Source organism: Vombatus ursinus, unplaced genomic scaffold (assembly GCF_900497805.2).
Source record: "Vombatus ursinus unplaced genomic scaffold, bare-nosed wombat genome assembly UNPS02000577.1, whole genome shotgun sequence".
Classification (NCBI taxonomy): Eukaryota; Metazoa; Chordata; class Mammalia; order Diprotodontia; family Vombatidae; genus Vombatus; species Vombatus ursinus.
The window spans coordinates 10,058,195-10,077,412 of NW_020940355.1; the positions used below are offsets into that span (position 1 = coordinate 10,058,195).

General features: G+C 40.8%; 1 protein-coding gene across 1 annotated transcript in view; it reads right to left on the reverse strand.

Moving 5' to 3' along the window:
- JARID2 (jumonji and AT-rich interaction domain containing 2) overlaps positions 1 to 19,218 on the reverse strand; it is a 308,221-nt gene that overhangs the window by 82,407 nt on the left and 206,596 nt on the right. The window contains 1 exon segment of the mRNA XM_027876570.1: positions 13,771 to 13,940. Within this exon segment, the coding sequence (XP_027732371.1) occupies positions 13,771 to 13,940 (170 nt within the window).

Here is a 19,218-nt window from a genome sequence, read left to right on the forward strand (position 1 = left end):
CACACACACACACACACACACACACACACACACACACACACACACACGCTCACGCAATAGTACTGTCATTAAAGTATTAAAGAGAGCAGCTGGATAGAAAGAGAAGGGGAAAAAGTCTTAGAAAACAGACTAAATGTTGATTAGAAGACCATTATAAACTGGTGATGGAAGATATTTGCTGAAGCACACTACAAAGGAGTTTGTCTTGGTTTTTCTAAGTGGGAACAAACCTCTTCCCTGCCAGACCCACCCCCAACAAATTCAGCACCGAAAGGGGTCCTGATATAGGCTTGAGGGCAAGCAATACACTAACACAGTGATATTATCTCACCTTCTCCAGAAGGTCTCAAATTTGCTTTCTTTTTTCTCTTTGCAATTGGAGGAAGGGGGTGTGAGGGTGCAGAGAGTTATCTGATATTATACTGTAGATTTTGGCAGAACCCTTCTCTCACTTAACCTCACAATCTTGCTTGAGGTAAGTTTAATCTACTAATGTTTAAAATGGGTGACCCTGTAAAGAAAGTTGACTTCTGATTTTTTAAAAGTGATTTAAGAGAAAATGTCTAAAGAAAGGAAACGGGATGGTCAGTATGAACAAGTAAAAACAGTCTTTGAAATTTATATAGCCTTTAAAAAAAAGGCAAAAAGATAAATGGGCAACACTATTACAACAATGAAATTATATACATATATAGATATAGATATAGATATACACATATACAATTATTATTTTTTTGAAATTAAAGTTTTATTAATATCTTTTATTTTCACATCAGTCATTTTCAGGTATATCCCACCACCCAGGGAGTTTTCCCAGGTAGATAAACGGAAGAGGAAAGAAAAGAATGAGGGAAGGAAGAAGGGAGGGAAAAAGAAAAAGAAAATGAGAGGGAAGGAGGAAAAAAGGGAATTTAGGAGAACAGAGGGGAGGAAAAGCAAGAGAAGGAATGTGGCTTAACCAAAGACAGTGACCACTTCTGACCCCATATACCATATTCTCCACTTGTAATCCCCTACTTCTCCCAGAGGGAGGAGGTAAATGTTAACACAATATTGTTGAAAACTATGTACAGAGAATATTGTCAGTACAATAACACCTTGTTACAGGATTTCTATGTAGTAAATTTTTGTAAAGTTTAAGATTGTTTATGTTACGTGACCTGCCTAATTTATCCTTTTAACAAGTTAGGATTCTTCCACATTGCAGTTTTCTTAAATTAAGGCATCCCTGATGTTATTTTGACATAAGTGGGTCATCACTTTGGGCTGGAAAACCATATGGTACGCAGAGAATTATGTTTTAATGTTAAGCCTATAGTAGCTCCTATCCTTGACATCATACATTTATACCCATTCAATATTGAGTAATGCTAGATGGTAGCTAGAAAAAACAAACAAACTCAAAGCTAAGAAAAAAGAGAGAAAAGACTATACAGCTGGTCAAAGCAGTATATTTAACTAGACAACTAGTTGGCTTAGTCTAAATTCTATCCCATTATTCAAAATACAGTTTGAAGCAGAACCTCCACAGTCTATAAATGCCAACTCCCTTTTGGGTACACAAGTAAGCACTTGATTCTAAACATGTCATCTGAAATATTTATTAAAGACCACGGGGAGGGAGGGAGGAAGGAAGACATAAAAAGCAAAGATCGTCTCTGCCCTTAACTCACATTCTAATGTGGTGTAAAAAAAAATAAGTAAATAAAGGGGAGGAATTAGGTTCATGAAATGAAATAATGGGGGGGGGGGGGGAGAGAAGAAGAGAAACTATGCACACCTTAGGGGAATAAATTAATACGCCCTACCCCAGAAAAATGGTATAGTTGATTTGATGTGAATTAATGGTTCCATTCCATTTGCTCCTGCACTGTGTATCACGTAATTGGATAAAAAGATTAACTGTCTCACAATGTATGCTGTTATGCTCAAACAAGTGGGTCTTCCTGTCCTTACCCAGCTGTATGCTGCTTCAGGGCAGGGCCCATGCCTTAGTCATCTTCTGCAGACCCCACAGTTCCAAGGACACTGTTGATGGATCTCAGATGTTGGGATGGGATGGAGAAAGGAAATTATTTTTACTCCCAGGAAAATAACGAAAAAGGGCAATGGGATGGTCAGTATGAACAAGTAAAAAACAGTCTTTGAAATTTATATAGCCTTTAAAAAAAAAGGCAAAAAGATAAATGGGCAACACCATTACAACAATGAATTATATACATATATATAGATATATATATACACACATACACAATTATTATTTTTTTGAAATTAAAGTTTTATTAATATCTTTTATTTTCACATCAGTCATTTTCAGGTATATCCCACCACCCAGGGAGTTTTCCCAGGTAGATAAACGGAAGAGGAAAGAAGAGAATGAGGGAAGGAAGAAGGGAGGAAAAAAGAAAAAGAAAATGAGAGGGAAGGAGGAAAAGAGGGAACACCTATTATAATAAGGGAAATGAGCAACAAATCATCCTGCAGGATATCTTAGTTTTGTTGAGAAAAAAAAATTTTTTTTAAAGGACTTTAAGTGTTTCAGAGCGAAGAAAGCAGAAACCAACAAAACACAAAGATTATAACAATGTAAATGAAGACCACAAAACTCAGGTCAAATACAAAGGATGGCACTGGAGCCAGAGTCCTTTCTGTTAACAAATAATAAAAGATTCAAGTAGAAAATGCAATGATTGTCAGTCAAAAAAAAAAAAAACAAAAAAAACCAAACCTTTCAGGTAGTGAGTGTTTCTTTACCACTTTTAGGGAGAGTCTCTTATGTCTTTGCTCACTATGTCAAATGCATCAATCAATAAAGAAATTAAACAAAGAAAATGCTACCAAAAAACCACCCCGGAAAAACATTTTCAGCCTTTCAAGAAAGGATAAAAAAAGAGGAATCCTTCACTAGTCTAACAAATGACCCTTCTATCCAGGACTCTGAGAGAAAAGAGGCTATGACATGGATGTGAGAAAATGGCCAGTCAAGGGGCCTTGCTCTTCCCTTGATCACCAACTCACTATGTGATTGATACACGGCAAGTGATGTCAACACAATGGTCCCCTCTGAAGATCCCTTGAAGGTAAAAGTTTTATGGTTCTATGACTAGGATTCAGGTGGAGATGAAGAGAGGAAAAAGCTTTCCTGTGGAGGTCATTCAATAAGAAGTTAAAATTGAAAAAAATTTTAGAAGGCTTATGTGTGCTGTGCCATACACCAGATCACTCAGCAAATGCAAACCATTGAAACAAGGCTGAGTGTATATTTATCCAAAAGTTGTTAAGGAAAGTAACTGTGAGTCAATTACAGGAAAATAAATGGGAAAGAGGGCTAAGGTTTCTTTAAAAAAGAAAAAAAAAACCCAAGAATGATATCCATTTGACACAAGGCTGTCACTTAAGAAACCTAGGGATAGAAATGACAAAGCAGGCTGGGAGGTCAAGTGAAACAGTGACTTAAGAAAAAAGTGAGAAAAGGACAAAATATAATTATAAAGTGGCAAAACTGGGGAGAGGGGGAGTAGAGGCACTCTCAGGGTGGAAAGTCCCTTCACCTCCTCACTGTGGGGACTATCTTCTAAAAAACATGACTAGAATTAAGGACAGGTAACTGAAAGACTGGTAGAAAGCCTTAATATTTAAAACAAGAGAAAGAAAAGAGGAGATGAGAGATTAGGGGAGAGGAGGGGGGAGGAGAGAAAGAGAGAAAGAGAGAGAGACAGAGAGAAAGAGGAAGGAAGGAAGGAAGGAAGGAAGGAAGGAAGGAAGGAAGGAAGGAATTACTATGTGAAAACAACATGACAGAAGAGTGCTTAGCATTTTTAATTTTCACTCATGCCTCTTGTACTCTTAGGGTAACAAAATCCTGAACATCAACCTTAATCACAAAATAAGCCTGGTTTATGACCCTAATTAACAAATTACAGAGGTCGATTGTTACACAGAATGGCAGCACAGGCCACCTGATATGTGGTGGTTTTAGAGACATAACCCATGAAAGGGCTGTTTTTGGTGCCAAAGCTCTGATTTCTCAAAAACGAATTACCTTTTAAAAATCTATGGAATAAAGTTATCTTTCAGTGCCCTGTTTTCCAATAACAATTAGAGGCAGAGTTCCGTCTCTGATTATTTAAAGTGCATTAGCAAATGTGAAAAAAATCTGAACTTGGATGAGAGCAGCGGAATCAGGAGCAATGAAAGCATCTGCGTTTTGCCAAAGCAGTATTTCATTACTTTTCAGCATTAGCTGGCAATGTCTCCGCAATATTTACTGAAGTGCAAACCAAATGTTTTCATCTGGACAAAAATCAAACTGTGGTATGTTACAACCACAACAGAAATCAGTGTAATCCAAAAGCCTGCTCTCTCTAATTTAGGCTGTGGTTTCTATAAAATTGGATCCTTCTCAGAAAAGCATGTTGACAAGACAAACCCTTCAACCCTTTCTCTCTTCCCTCCCCACCCCCCTCACCATTTCTTTGACAAATACACCAGTTTTGATTCAGAAAAATCTTCCTCTAATGATCCATATTACATATAGGTAAGATTTAGAAAAGGCTGGTAGTTCAAATTCTCTGGACTGAACCAATAAAAACTGACCAGTGATGTTGACCATATAGCCTTATCAAGGTAGAAGTTAGAATTTGGACTATTTACTGACTTAGTAAAAGTTTAAAAAAAAATTTTAAAACCAACAAATCTGTCATTATTTCTGATCAAAGGCAATGAGGGAAAGACTTGGATTTAGTAGCACCCCACACGTACACATACCAGAAGTAGATGGGGGGGTGGGGGAGAGACACAGACTTGCCCTTTGTAGCACTACCATTCAAAGATATTTTGATGATCTGAGCAAGTCGGGTAGTGCTCCTGCTATGTCAAGCCCTAGGTCCTTTATTATCCCACTACCCAAGGGTTAAGGTTCTGCAGCATCAGACTATGAACAACCCCTCAAAATGAGAAAAATTCATTCTAACTAAATTACTATCTATCCACCTTCTTTCTCAGCTGAGCATATAAATATCTTCTTTGTAAATACTTATATACAACTTGAATACTTAAACATGTTAATAAATTCAAAACCTATTCTCCATATAGCCAGAAATCCAAATCAAAGAGAACCCTTGTAGATTAATGCAGAGCTGTAGCCTAAAAGAGCAACCAGCCAAAAAAAAAAAAAAAAGAAAAAAGAAAAAGCCTGCGGCAATAGTATGAAAAGCCTCATGCTCTATTTTGTAAACCACAGTCAGGAAATGTATCATCAGTGACTTTTGAAAACACACAAATCAGAGGAGAAAGAATGAGTGGTAATAATGGGGAAAGGGAGGGATGGCAAACTAAGAAATAAGAACCTGCCTAAATGTCCTGAACTTGAGGATAGCTGGGAAGCAATACCATATTTGGAAACATAGAGCCCTTGGCCAAATGTGAATATTTTTAAGGATAGGTAATAAGTAATGGCCTACACCAGGGCTGTTTGGTTCCTCCACATTCCTGACCTCAGTGAAACAGAGCACGTGTGAACAAGCACACACATGAACACACCCTCCCACACACAACCGTGTCTTTTTTTTCCCTCTACCCAACATTCATTCACTTTCAACCAAGCTGACTAAGAGACGTCTTCCTAGAAGAATCCCAACTGAAGGGCACATTTGCTCCCTAGATAGAACAGGTTACAACAGTGACCCCATTAGGAGCAGAACTTCCCCCCCCCCTTAGCTTTAGGATTATACAGAATCCCTAAATACCCTCATCATCTTCACTGACCTGGTTTCGAGTTTCCATACAATTGATGAGAAAGGGGAAAATACCTATAATTAAAGCTGGCACTCTTCACCCACAATCTTTTCCATATGCCCTAGAAAATCCCTCAATTGCCTCATTCTCTAGTTTTATGATTTTAAAAAAACACACACACACACACCACCACCACCACCACCACCAATCAAGTATAAAACCATAGATGCTACCTTTAAAATTCAATTAAATTTAATGAGCATTCATTTAATTTATTTAATTTTGTTTAACAAACATTTATTGTGTGTGCTAGGCCCTTGAAATACAAAGACAACAAGAAAACAGGCAGCACAGTCAACAGTGAGCAGGGCCTGGAGTTCAAAAAATACCTGAGTTCCAATCTGGCCTCAGACACTTACTAGCTGTATGACCCTAAACAGGTCACTTAACCTCTGTTTGCCTCAGTTTCCTCAACTGTAAAATGGAGATGATGATAGTAATACCACCTACCTTCCCAGGGTTGCTGTAAGGATAAAATGAGATATTTGTAAAGCTCTTAGCACCATGCCTGGCACACAGCAGGAGCATAATAAATGCTTGTTTCTTTCCTTTCCTCCTTCTCCCTGCACTAGGAACTCGTGTCCCATTAGGTTAGAAATGCATTTACACAGATAAATATATACAAAATGCATTCCCCCAATAGAATGTAAGCTCTTTGAAGACAAGAACTATAGCTTTTCTTTTTTTAGGGCCTAGCCAGTTCATGTTGTTCAGTCATGACCAACTCTTCTTGACCCTACTTGGGGTTTTCTTGGCTAACACTCGAGTAGTTTGCTATTTCCTTCTCCAGCTCATGTTACAGATGAGGAACTGAGGCAAAGAGGGTTAAGTGAGTTACCCAGGGTCACACAACTAATAAACATCAGAGGCCTTTTTGAACTCAGGAAGAGGCATCTTCGGACTCTCGGCCCAAAGTTCTCTCCACTGCACCATCTAGCTGCCCAAGCGAGTAGGTGCTCATAAAGGCTTGTCGACCAACTGATACACAGATAGGCTTGAATTCAAATCTAGCCTCATTGCACTGAATGACCCTGGGCAAGTTGTTTAAGTCCTTAAATTATCCATCTTATGGGGCAGCTAGGTGGCACAGTGGATAGAGCTCTGGCCTTGGAGTCAGGAGGACCTGAGTTCAAATCCAGCCTCAGACACTTGACACTTACTAGCTGTGTGACCCTGGGCAAGTCACTTCACCCCCACTGCCTCACCCAAAAAAAGGCAAAAAATAAAATAAAATAAAATCCATCTTGCCTACACATTCCAAAGTAAAGGTTCCCATTACCCTCATCAGAGCTGTTAAGATAATGGAGAACAGTCACTGCTGAAGAGACCTTCCATCACAAATCAAAAGTAGGCCAGGGTCTACTTAAAATTTGCTCCCAGTCTCTCTAAATGGACCTCAACAAGGACAGGGAGGTGCCAAGGGAACTAATTGATGGGAGGGCAGGGATAAAGCGGCATATGGTAACCTAGGCCACGGAATCCGTGAAAGACAACAAGGAGTCCGCTCCGTCCATCTACGGGGAGGGAGAAATACAAACGGTCAGTTAGCGAAGGGCCCACCCGAAATGAGGGGCTCGCTCACTGTGTGCGTCCCCTTTCTTTCTGCTGAGTCTCATGACAGTCTCTAACAACTCATCAAGGTCACAAAGCAATTAAAACAGATCATCTTCCTCCTCAAGCAGAGATATTTCAAGGATTTTCTTTCATAACTACTCTGATAAACCTGTCCCTAGCAGGGAAATAGCTTACTCAGCGGGATCTAACCCACTTGCACAGCACAGAGTCTGCTGGAAAATCAGAGGGTTTCTGAAGCCAGGAGTCTGTGGCTTACGGAAAAGAAAGGAGAAGACTTTGAAAGCCATTCGCCAGCTCTCTCCCCCAAGAGAAGTCAAACACAGACAGGACTGGTCACTATTCAGAGGGGACCTTCAACAAAGCTGTGGATCCATCTCAGAAAGGGCTTTTTTTTTCCCCTCCCCTTCCCAAACTAGTTTATATAATGTGAGGTATTCCCATCTTGTTCCAGAAGGTTCCTTCTGTGCTCAGGGATTGTTTAATTGCTTTTTAGCAGGTTAATCCCCTCTCATTATGTGACCACTATATCACCCCAGGCATCTGCCCTACTTAGAATTCATTCTCCCATAATATTCAAAGTCACTGCTGAATGGTAAAATGTGCTCTGGAGGGGAAAGCATACACACTTTCATAGAGAACTCCATAGGCGTCCCTTCCCTCCTCCTGTTTCTATCAACTTCTGTGCCACAAAGGTAATGCCAGCCCAGAATTAGGAGAGAAAAGGCCCCAAAATGGCAGCTCTAAAGAGTCTTTTAATTGATCTTTTTCGAAACAATCCAGTGCATCGCCACCAAATGGACTCAATGCCAGATCTTGGGACCCAGAGTACCAAAGATACTATCCATTTCAAGATTCTCCTTTGGGGATTCTCTTTCTTTGAAGTGATCCCCCAAAAAGAAGGGAGTAGAGAGAAATACTAGTTATAATAGACCAAAATTGACTTGACCATGATACCTGAAGTAGATTGATGGACTCTATAAGTGGTAATGGAAGGAAAGGGAGATAATGGGAGGTGAAAAGGATTGGGGCAGAGAAATTCTGGTGCAAAAAGAAAACTCATTCTATTTTCCTACTAAAAAATGGCACATACAATATATTCTAAAACTGATGGATACATAATTTCATATGTACTATTGTGCCTCAATAATTCAAAGGTTCCGGATTCCATCAGAATGAATAACTCCCCTCCAATGACAAAGACAGCAACCCTTCAACAACATCGTAAGAGGAGGATTGGTTAAAACAAAAAATTCATCCTTACCATGTGGTCGACCTGGTACCCTGTAATAGACCTTTGGCTATTCCTCAGATGACATATCCACAAGCCCCCATCCACGGAACCCTTCCAGTCTGATAGACCCTGCCAGTGTTTCCCCACCAGGAGCAGAGCATTCAAGAACCCATGGCAACCTTCCCACCAAAAACAGGCATCAAAGCCAGAAGATATATTATACTCTTTGATACAGCAATATCACTAGTAGGTCTGTACATCAAAGAGATCAAAGCAAAGGGGAAAGGACCCACATGTACAAAAATATTTAGAGCAGCTCTTTATGTGGTGGCAAAGAATTGGAAATTGAAGGGATGCCCATCAATTAAGGAATGACTGAAAAAGCTGTGGTATATTAATGTAAAGGAATACTATTGTGCTATAAGAAATGACGAGCAGGATGATTTCAGAAAAACCTGGAGAGACTTACATGCCCTAATGCAAAATGAAGAGACCAGAACCAGGAGAACATTGCACGCAGTAAAAGCAATGTTGTATGATCATCAACTATGAATAACTTAGCTCTTCTGAGCAATACAATAACCCAACTCAATTCCAAAGGACTCATGATGGAAAATGCTATCCACCTCCAGAGAAAGAACTGATAGGAATCTGAAGCACACTATTTTCACTTTCTTTATCTTTTTCCCTTTTTGATCTGTTTCTTCTCTCACAACCTGACTAATATGGAAAAATTAATCTATTTAAAATTCTTACCTTTTTAGGGAGTAGGGAAGGAGAAAATCTGGAACTCAATTTAAAAAAAATGAATGTTTAAAAGTTATCTTTCATGTAATTGGGAAAAAAATACTATTAAAAAATGAAGATAAAGTCCTATTTAGATTGCATGGATCACCAGGGTTCCATGGAAACGAGTTTAAGAAATTCTGGTTATCGGGGATCTCCAGTGTAAGCTGTAGTTCTTTTTTTCCCTGCTTAATCTGTAAATAATTGAAAACCAGACTAGAATAAAGATGACTTAAGTTATAAAGAAGACTTTCATTCTAATGCCAGGAAATACAACAATGGTAAGGATCTGTGTACTACCATACACAAGCACATGTCCTCTCCACACGCACCAATGAAAGATACTAATTATGCCTTTGGCAAAGGACAAACGAGCACAGGCAAAGTAACTATTTAGAGGTAAGAACGCTGCAAACACCAGGCATATCTCTGCGTGCTTGCTCAATTATCCCTTCTATTAGAAATTCTGGGTCAAGATATTAAAATGGCAAGGGAAAGACCCCAGTCAAATTTAGTCCAGTGACCTCTAAATGTCTTAGAACAAGACGACTTTTCTGGGGCCTCTTCAATAATAGATAGTAGGTGGGTATGTACCTCTATGTGTCCTTTCAGTGACAGAAGTCCTTTTAGAATTTCTGCTAATTCAACACAGGGGGATAGGGAGTGAGGGAGGGGATGGAGGAAGGGGAAGAAAGGCTATGTTCTGTTAGTCCTCTGAACAGATACATATACCACTAAGCCTAAAACACACCCCTGTTCCACCTTCTTCATGGTTCTTACTATTTTCAATATATAACCCAAAATGGAACTGCACATGTTAGAGGGAAACATTCTTTCTAGTCCTTCTTATCCACTCCTCTTGCACAGGCCTGCACAGAAGCACTTCTTATCAATGATTAGTTGATTAAAAAATGCCTGAGATAGGTGGCTTCCCCAAACACAAAAACATCAGACTACACACTGTGGCAAAATGCTTTTTCGATTGAAATCACCCAGGGCCGGTTACCAAAGTGACTGCATTCTTTAGCTGGTTAAGGGCTTGGCTATTTTACTCTTTGCAGTCCTCATGTAGTACCCTGCAAAGCAGCCTCTCTAAAACTGCAGCAAGGCGAGGAAAAGGATGTTTGGCATTCCATGATGTCCAAGCACACCTAAATATCTAACAAGAGGCAACCTGGTAACCCACACTTCACACTGGAATCCCACACTGCCAGTGACATCTATTCAGGCTACCCCTTCCAATGAGAGGCAGAAACATAGACAGAGAGAGAGAGAGAGAGAGAGAGAGAGAGACAGAGGGAGAGAGACAGAGACAAAGAGAGACAGGGAGACACAGAAGGACAGACTCTATTCAAATCAAATCAGACTGTAAACAAAAACACTTTTCCCAAGGTTTCATACGCATTCTGTCTTCCCCCTTTCCTCGAAAAAATAAAAATAAACAAAAAACAACCCTAAAATCCTAGTTGTACACTTTTGGGAAAGTGAGTAGCAAGAAGAAAAGTTTGCTTCTTTGCTAATTCCAGACAGTAAGACAGCTACAAGTAAGCAGAGGGACTCACTTTTAGTACATGAGCTCCAGACTGCAAGCTTTCACCACCCGGTATATCTTTCTAGAATTGATGGAGAGGAGCAAAAAACAGGGCTCCAGAAACAGAGGTTATTCATTAACTTCCTCTGGTCTGGGGAAGGTTCTCTTTTACCCAATGACCTGGAACAACCAAGGTGGATATCTGGGAATGTTTACAGCAAAAGTCACCTGAGAAATAAACTGCCAGAGGCTCTCTGCCAAAGCAATACCAACAACGTGAAATATCTAACAAAGCATAAGCAGGTCTATAAACAGCAGACATATCTTATCTGTCATTTTCTTCCCTCTAGAAGAATCTCGCAAGGGCAGCTAGGTGGCGCTTTGATAGAGCATCTACCCTGGAGTCAAGAGGACTTGAGTTCAAATACGACCTCAGACACTTGAAACTGACTAGCTGTGTGACCCTGGGCAAGTCACTTAATCCCAATTACCGCACCAAAGGAAAAAAAAAAGAATAAAAGAATCTTGCTAATTACTCCTCCCTCCCTCAAAATAATCATAACAAAAAGAACTTCAAAATTTTGAGAATTTACATGACTCCATCCTATTACTAGGGTTCAAGGTACAAACCTTCAAATTCAGGCCAAACATCACCTAGTAATTTAGAAGCCTAATCCATACAATCCACTCCCTCTAAACAAGTACAGCACCTCTTCTTATCCCATTACTAACACAGAGACCACCCCATCCCAACCCCCATGCAAGTCATCCCAGGCCCACCATCTGTCAATCACTTCTAATGCCCTTCCCTCCGTGACTAAACAAGCACTGATTCCAATTCTACAACAGCTCATGGAATATTTTTTTCTTTCTTTCCAAGTCCATAATCTCAAAATTCTGGATCATTTTACCTCATATTGGAGTTATTCTTTATTTTTGGCTCTTTGGGGGCCAGATCTATAATTTCATTAGTGAACAAAATTCACCCTGTAGAAACTTCTGGGCAGGGATTCAGATTTGCAAACCTGTCACTTACTATGAGGTTTTTTAAAAGACTGCATGGCTTGCCTATGGTTACACATCCAATTATAACAAAGGTCTTGAACTCAGGTCTTTTTGGCTCTAAAATCAACTTTCATTATGTCACAGAATATTATTGAAAAAGTAAAATGCTTGCAAGGGCAGCGAGGTGGCGCAGTGAATAGAGAGCTCCAGGCCTGGAGTCAGGAAGACTCCTCGTCCTGAGTTCAAATCCTTTCTCAGATACTTACTAGCTGTGTGACCCTGGGCATGTCACTTAATGCTGTCTGCTTCAGTTTCCTCATCTGTAAAATGAGGTGGAAAAGGAAATGGAAAACCACTCCAGTATCTTTGCCAAGTAAGTTCCAAATGGAGTAATGAAGAGTTGGACAAGGGGCAGCCAGGTGGCGCAGTGGATACAGTACCAGCCCTGGAGTCAGGAGGACCTGAGTTCAAATCTGGCCTCAGACACTTGACATTAGCTGTGTGACCCTGGGCAAGTTACTTAACCTTACTGCCTAGCAAAAAACAAAAAACAAAAAAACAAGAGTTGGACATAAATGAAAAAACTGAACAAGTTTCTGTAAAATGGAGGTGGAGGACAGTGGGTTTCAAGATCTCTCAAATCAATTTAACTTAAAATCTATGACTGATTGAACTTTTGAAGAAATATTGTTGTTATATGTTGCCAACTTCCTCCTGTACCACTGTTCAGTTTGGAGATCTACGTAATGTTGAGTGATTCTTATCCTTTTCCCCTCTTTTCCCACAAATCTTGTTCTTTCAATTTTTTTTTGAGGGGGAAGTTTTGGGGGGCAGTGGTGTGGTTCTTGGCAAAGATACAGGAGTGGTTTGTCATTTCCTTCTCTAGCTCATTTTATAGATAAGGAAACTGAGGCAAGACAGTAAGTGTCTGAAGCCAGATTCGAACTCAGGAAGATGAGTCTTCCTGACTTCAGGTCTGGGACTCTATCCATTGGGCTACCTAGCTGCCCTTTACAGAAAACTAAGGCCCTACTACCACATAAAGCAATAGTAACTAACCAACTGAGGGTGGTTTAATACAGGAGGGGCTCCAGAACGCATCTGATCACAGATGAAAGGAGTCTGACAGATCATTTAGCTTTACCCTCTCATTTCACAGAGGAGGAAACTGAGGCCCTGAGAAATTGGGCGACTTTCCCAGTGTCACAGTGGGGATAAATTGGAAAGCAGGATTCAAACTCAGTCCTGACAATGATCAGCCCAAACACACTGACTGATAGACTTCAATGCTCTAACATTAATCATCCAAAACAGCTTTCAAGCAATTAGCCAAACTACATTAGTGCAGTGAATTGTGACTTTACAGGTAAATCTGATTAGACTGCCTTGAGAACACTATGAAACTACACGGCTGAACAATGTTACTGAAGAGGCAGATGCCGGCATGTTAATGCACAAAGCAGGAAAGGCAAGGAGCTGGTGAAGAAGAGAGAAGAAACATTCTAAGCCCGTTAATCGATATATTTTGTTATATTAATTAATAATTTAATATATTAATTGATGATATAATTATATACTAATATATCAATTGGTAACCAGTTAAGCCCTTTGCATTGTGCCTAGCACATAACAGGCACTTAATAAATACTTGTCTCCTTACCCATTCCTAACTGTCTTTTCAAAAGGATTCATTCTACTTTAAACTTATCCAAAAATCCAGGCTAGAGGAAAAAGAAGATCTGTATAAAAAGGAGGAAATACTTCCAAAAGGACAGAAGTTAGAAGTGGTCTACGCCCGGCTATAAGGTTCCTGCTCTCCCAACTGAGGGTGGCCGCACAGTCCTACCTCGAAGGCAGAGAAACGTAAGGAAATCTTCCGTCTTAGGCTTCCTTTTAGAGAGGTCAGAAATCTGAGTAGCTGGAGGGGGCAGTAACGGCTCCACTATCTTGACGGGAGTTGTGCTGGGGCTGTTCGGCTGGGACTGAGCAAACTTCCTTTGTGCTTGAAGCCTGGGCCTGTGGAAACAAAAGAAGATCGCAAACACACTGAGTAAAGCCTGAAGAACGAACGAACGAACGAACGAACACACACACACACACACACACACACAGACATACCCCTTTAGTAACAAGAGGAGAACTCCTTTCAGCTCCTTCCAATTAAGGGGCTCAGTCACAAACCGGTTCGGCTCTCTTGGCCTGTGTTTTGGAAGCTTAATAACTCTGCTTGATGTCATGCATGACTATATTTGATAGAAAATTTGTGCGAGGGTGTAGTTGGAAAGCATCCACATGAGGTGTATTCACATGCCTGGGGACATCACATTGTATGAGGCCTAGCAAATGGGGATTATTGTTTTCAATTTTTTTTTTTTTACTTTCAATGCAAAGTGCAATAATTATGCCAAGAAAGTGTGTGTAGAGTAAGAACTTCCTAGCTGTGGAGCGCTTGGCTCTTCAAAGCATGTTTTCATACCATTATCTCACTTGGTAACAATATACCACTACATCTCTGCGATAAATGCACTGCAAGCATCCCTCATTTACCTAACACTTCCATCTAATCTTTCAGATAGAAATAAAAGCCCAAATTATAGACTTTATGCAAAGTTACCTACCTACAAAATCTATAATCCCTATGCAAAATTCCTACTGAGATAACCCCACCAGTGATACTCTGTCCCTGCTTTCTGGTTGATTTTCTCCTCCAGCATGCTATCCAAAAATGCACTCTCAAATGTCAGCAAATAGTCTCCTAATCACCAGGCACAATTATCTCTCCTGGGCCCTGATTCTCTCTGACCTCTCCATAGAATTTTACATGTTAGCAGCTCGTTCCTTGTGGAAACACTGCCTTTGCTTGGTTTTTGTGACACGAGAGGCAAGAGAAGAAACACTTACTAAGCTCCTACTATGTGCCAGGCACCACAAATATTATCTCGTTTGATAATCACAACAACTCGCAACAACCCAGGGAGATGGGTGCTATTATGATGCCCATTTTGCAGATGAGGAAGCAGAGACAGACAGGAGTTAAGTGACCCGTCCGAGGGATCACGTGGGTGGGAAATGTCTGAGGCCACTTAAACTTAGGTCCTCCCGATTTCAAGTCCAAGGCTCTATCCACTGCACCATCTACTTGCCTCACTAGACCATCCTGGTATTCCTTGAAACTCTTTTGTTCTTGTTGTTTAGTCATTTTAAATTGTATCTGACTCTTCATGATCCCTTTTGGGGTCTTCTTGGCAGAGATACTGGAATGGTCTGCCACTTCCTTCTCTAGCTCATTTTACAGATGAGGAAACTGAGGCAAACAGGTTAAGTGACTTGCCCAAGCCTGACTCAAATTAAATACGATAAAAACAAACTTATCTTATTGTACCCCCCACAGGAGGTATTGACTCCTATGTTTTTAATATACATAAACGCACTCATTCTCAGGGCCACCGAAAAAGCTCACAACTTTGGAGACAGTTGACTATTCACTCTCCCTAGTAGATCCTACGGTATCCAGAAACGAAGTCCATTCTTCTTTCCGAATGTCTTTCACAATCCTATCAAATCTTTCCATCTCTCTTTTTCACCTTGCTGTATAGACTGGGCAGACCAGATATAGAGTAGGACCCTCACATTTCACACCTGGGGGCCAATCAACAGCCTCCCAAATGATCTCCACCTGCAGTCTCTCCTTTTTCATTCACCTTGGTCAGCACAGGACCAAATTAAATTCTCTGAAGACCAAATCCAATTACCTTTTCAAACAGGTAAGAGTTTAATAATTCTGACCAAACCTCTCCAAAACATGTTGTTCTTGATTTAAATAATATCATCATCATCATCTTGTTTTAAATAACATCATCATTTTTATTTCCATACTCAATAAGTTAAGAATCTATTCACAGAGTCACTGTAATAAATTAGGAGGCAGCTGAGTTAACGCTATAAGCTATGTGGATTTCTCTCAGATTTCTTCAGGTACAGAATACCAACTACTAAACGTCAAATTACTGAGAACAAGTATCGAAAACCCTCTAAATTCTGGTTTAAAATTCCTATTAGCACATCCACAGGAGTGGGTGATTATGTATGTGTAAATGGATGGATAGATAGATGGATACAGAGAGAGAGAGGGAGAGAGGACAGGGCAGCTAGGTGGCACACTGGATAGAGCACTGGGCCTTGAGTCAGGAGGACCTCAGTTCAAATCCAGCCTCAGACACTTACTAGCTGTGTGACCCTGGGCAAGTTATTTTACCGTGTTTAACTCAGTTTCCTCATCTTTAAAACAAGCTGGAGAAGAAAATGGCAAACCACTCCAGTAAAACCCATGACTGAAATGACTGAACTACAACAAAAATATATGTATGGGTATATGTGTGTATGTACGTGTACACACACACACACACACACACACTCTTATTCACTTGATCCTACAGAATGTTTCACTTTTGTCTTTCTGTCTCCTAGCCTAACAAATAGTACATGCAAAAGTAGATTAAAACAGAGAATTCTATCCTGGGTCTCATCTGAACCCTCAAAGAGGATTTCTAAAGTTAGAACTCTAAAACTTGGGCTACTGAAAAGGATAGGGAAAGTTGTCAAAATAACTCCTTGGTTCCACAAGCCAGGTCAAATCAAACAGCACCCTGTTACCTAGGTATATAGTAGGCACATTTTGACTTATGGACCAAGTTACATGAGCCAACCCACGTCCTGTTTCCTGGACCCAACAATGCCTTAGAGGGTGGGTGTGAGAGAGAGAGAGAGAGAGAGAGAGAGAGAGAGAGAGAGAGAGAGAGTGTGTGTGTGTGTGTGTGTGTCGGGGGGAAGGAGTTTGCTTTCATCCCTTAAAAATAATGTACCCTTCACCCTTCGTACTGAAAAATAAAGTGAATGTGCCAATTTTATTTCTCACACATCAGTATTTAGAGAGGCTACAGACTATGATTTATAGTCTCTGAGCGGTGCAGGAATTTCACAAAAATACTGTCTGCATGAGAACAGGATGCTGTGTGTTTATTGCTTTTTGAAAAGTCAGCAACAACAAATGCCACACATTATGAGACGCCTGCGCAGTCATAATGAAAAACAAACACGCAAACACAGAAGAAGAACAGATGATGGGGTGGGACGCCATAAGACAGTTTACACTCTAAACTCCTCCTCCTCCTGTTTGAAGACCCGGCGCTCCAGGCTGGACAGCCCATACAGTGGGGCTACGGAGAAGAAGCAGAGACAAACTGCTGACCAGGAGCAGGAGAATCTGCCAGAAACCTTCGTGGAAGACGCTGAGCTCCCAGGTGCCTAGGAGGCCCCAAAGCTGGTCACAGGACGAAAAGCAAGCTTGGCCTCCCTCATTTAAAGAAACCCAAGGATCTATAATATCTATACAAGGACAGATCAGGAATTTGGCTTCTGAGTACTGTGATCCCCCACACCTATACTGAAGGGGAGAACCAGTTTCAATGGTAAATGTTATTAAAACTTCATTACAATAAAGAAAATTAAAGAGTAAAAAATTTAAAAATAAAAACTTCATTACAAGACATAAATAATTAAGGATGCGCAAGGGTTATAGAGAGCCAAGAGCTGGGGTAGAAAAGATAATTCACAAGCATCATTTAAGGAACCATCCAGAAGGAGGACTGCCTGAGGGTGTGGCAGGTATAAATGGAAGCTACCAATTAAGGGGAAACAAAGTCTTGTCCAGAAAGAAGTCTCTGGCCCCTGCGGCTGTGGAAACTCCTTGCCCATCCTCCCCAGGCAAAGCAGGGTTCAACATCCCTCCTGACACAGAAATGTCCTAAATTTTTTTTTAAGGGGATGGGGTGGGCAGTGAATTCTTCAATCTACAGGATTAAAAACCTGATTTCACTTCCTGACAAAACTCTATTAACAATTTATAAAGGTTTCAGAACACTCCTAAAGGAAAGCAGTGATTGCTACAAGACACCATGGGCTCATCCACAACAAGTCATGCCACACTAACCTTTTTTTGACCTTTTAATCTTATTCTTTAATAGGGTGACTAGATCTGGGGGGTGTGACAGATACAGTCTACCTAGATTAAAGCAAGCAGCATGCACCTCCCTCTCTCACTCCATCTTTGTAGACAAGACAGATAAGAGCTAGATGATAGTACAGTAAGCTGGATTTATAACTACCTTGTAATGACTAGGTACAGAATGCAGTGACTAAGGGACCATGTCAACTGCATAAGGAAGTCTGCAGAGAGTGCCTGCAGGTCCCACGCTTGGCCCAATTGTATTCATGTTTACAAATGAAATGGAGACATGGATGGCATGTTTACCAGACTTGAACTCATACCCTGCCTTCACTGCTTTCTCCACTCCCAACACCAAGGTACCCGTATCTGTGGTAATTACTGGAACTGACAAAAAACTTATTTACTGGGGCAAAAGAAGGGTAGGGTTCAAAGTTTAAACAAAATGTCAGGCCAAGTCAGAGAGGTCAATCCTTCAGAAAGTCCAACTCCGAGGGGCAAAAATGGAAGCAGCAAAGCTAATAAGGCATGCTGGGATCAGGAAACATGCTAAGAATACTGCTGACGTGCTACTTCTCCAACCTAATCAGCTTGTACCATGTGTCAACATTTAATGGCCCTGGCGTGTGTTCCCAGTACTTGTATGAGGTGTCAGTGTGACCACACCATGGGTGCAGTGTGGTGCGTAACCTCCGGATTAAGAGGTACCAGTGAAAATATGAGTAAGAGCATCCTTCCCATATCAAACAGAGGCCAAGGTTTAGTCAGGTCAAGGACTAGAAAAATCAGAAAGTCACTGTGACGAAAGACAGGGGATGAGTCAAAACCACCATAGGCACCATCATTATTACTTCTCCTCTCACCTAGACAGCCTAGGAGCCATGGGAATGGTGGTACACACCACTAGGCCCAATTCCAGACTGGTGCCAAATGCCATCAATGGGGGCACCCATCGATGACAACAATCACCCTCAACGGGCAGGCAAACATAAGAGGCCCTGGAATGGCAGTACTATCACTGCAAACCACCAGCCACGCTTCCAGTTCAGCTCACCCAACAGAGGGGAAACTTCTGTGGAAAAAAGGGCCAGCCAGTCCCACCACCTGATGAGTAGGCAAGAAAACCAGCTTAGCTCAAAGAGAAAGGCACCCTGAAGAAAAGGAGAGCTGGGAGACAGAATGGTGCCAAATGAGTCAACTACTACCACCACCTCAACCACCACTCCCCTCAACCTCAATGAAGAAAACTCAGGAACACAGGCAAACAAAAGCCCCAGGAAGAGGAGTGTC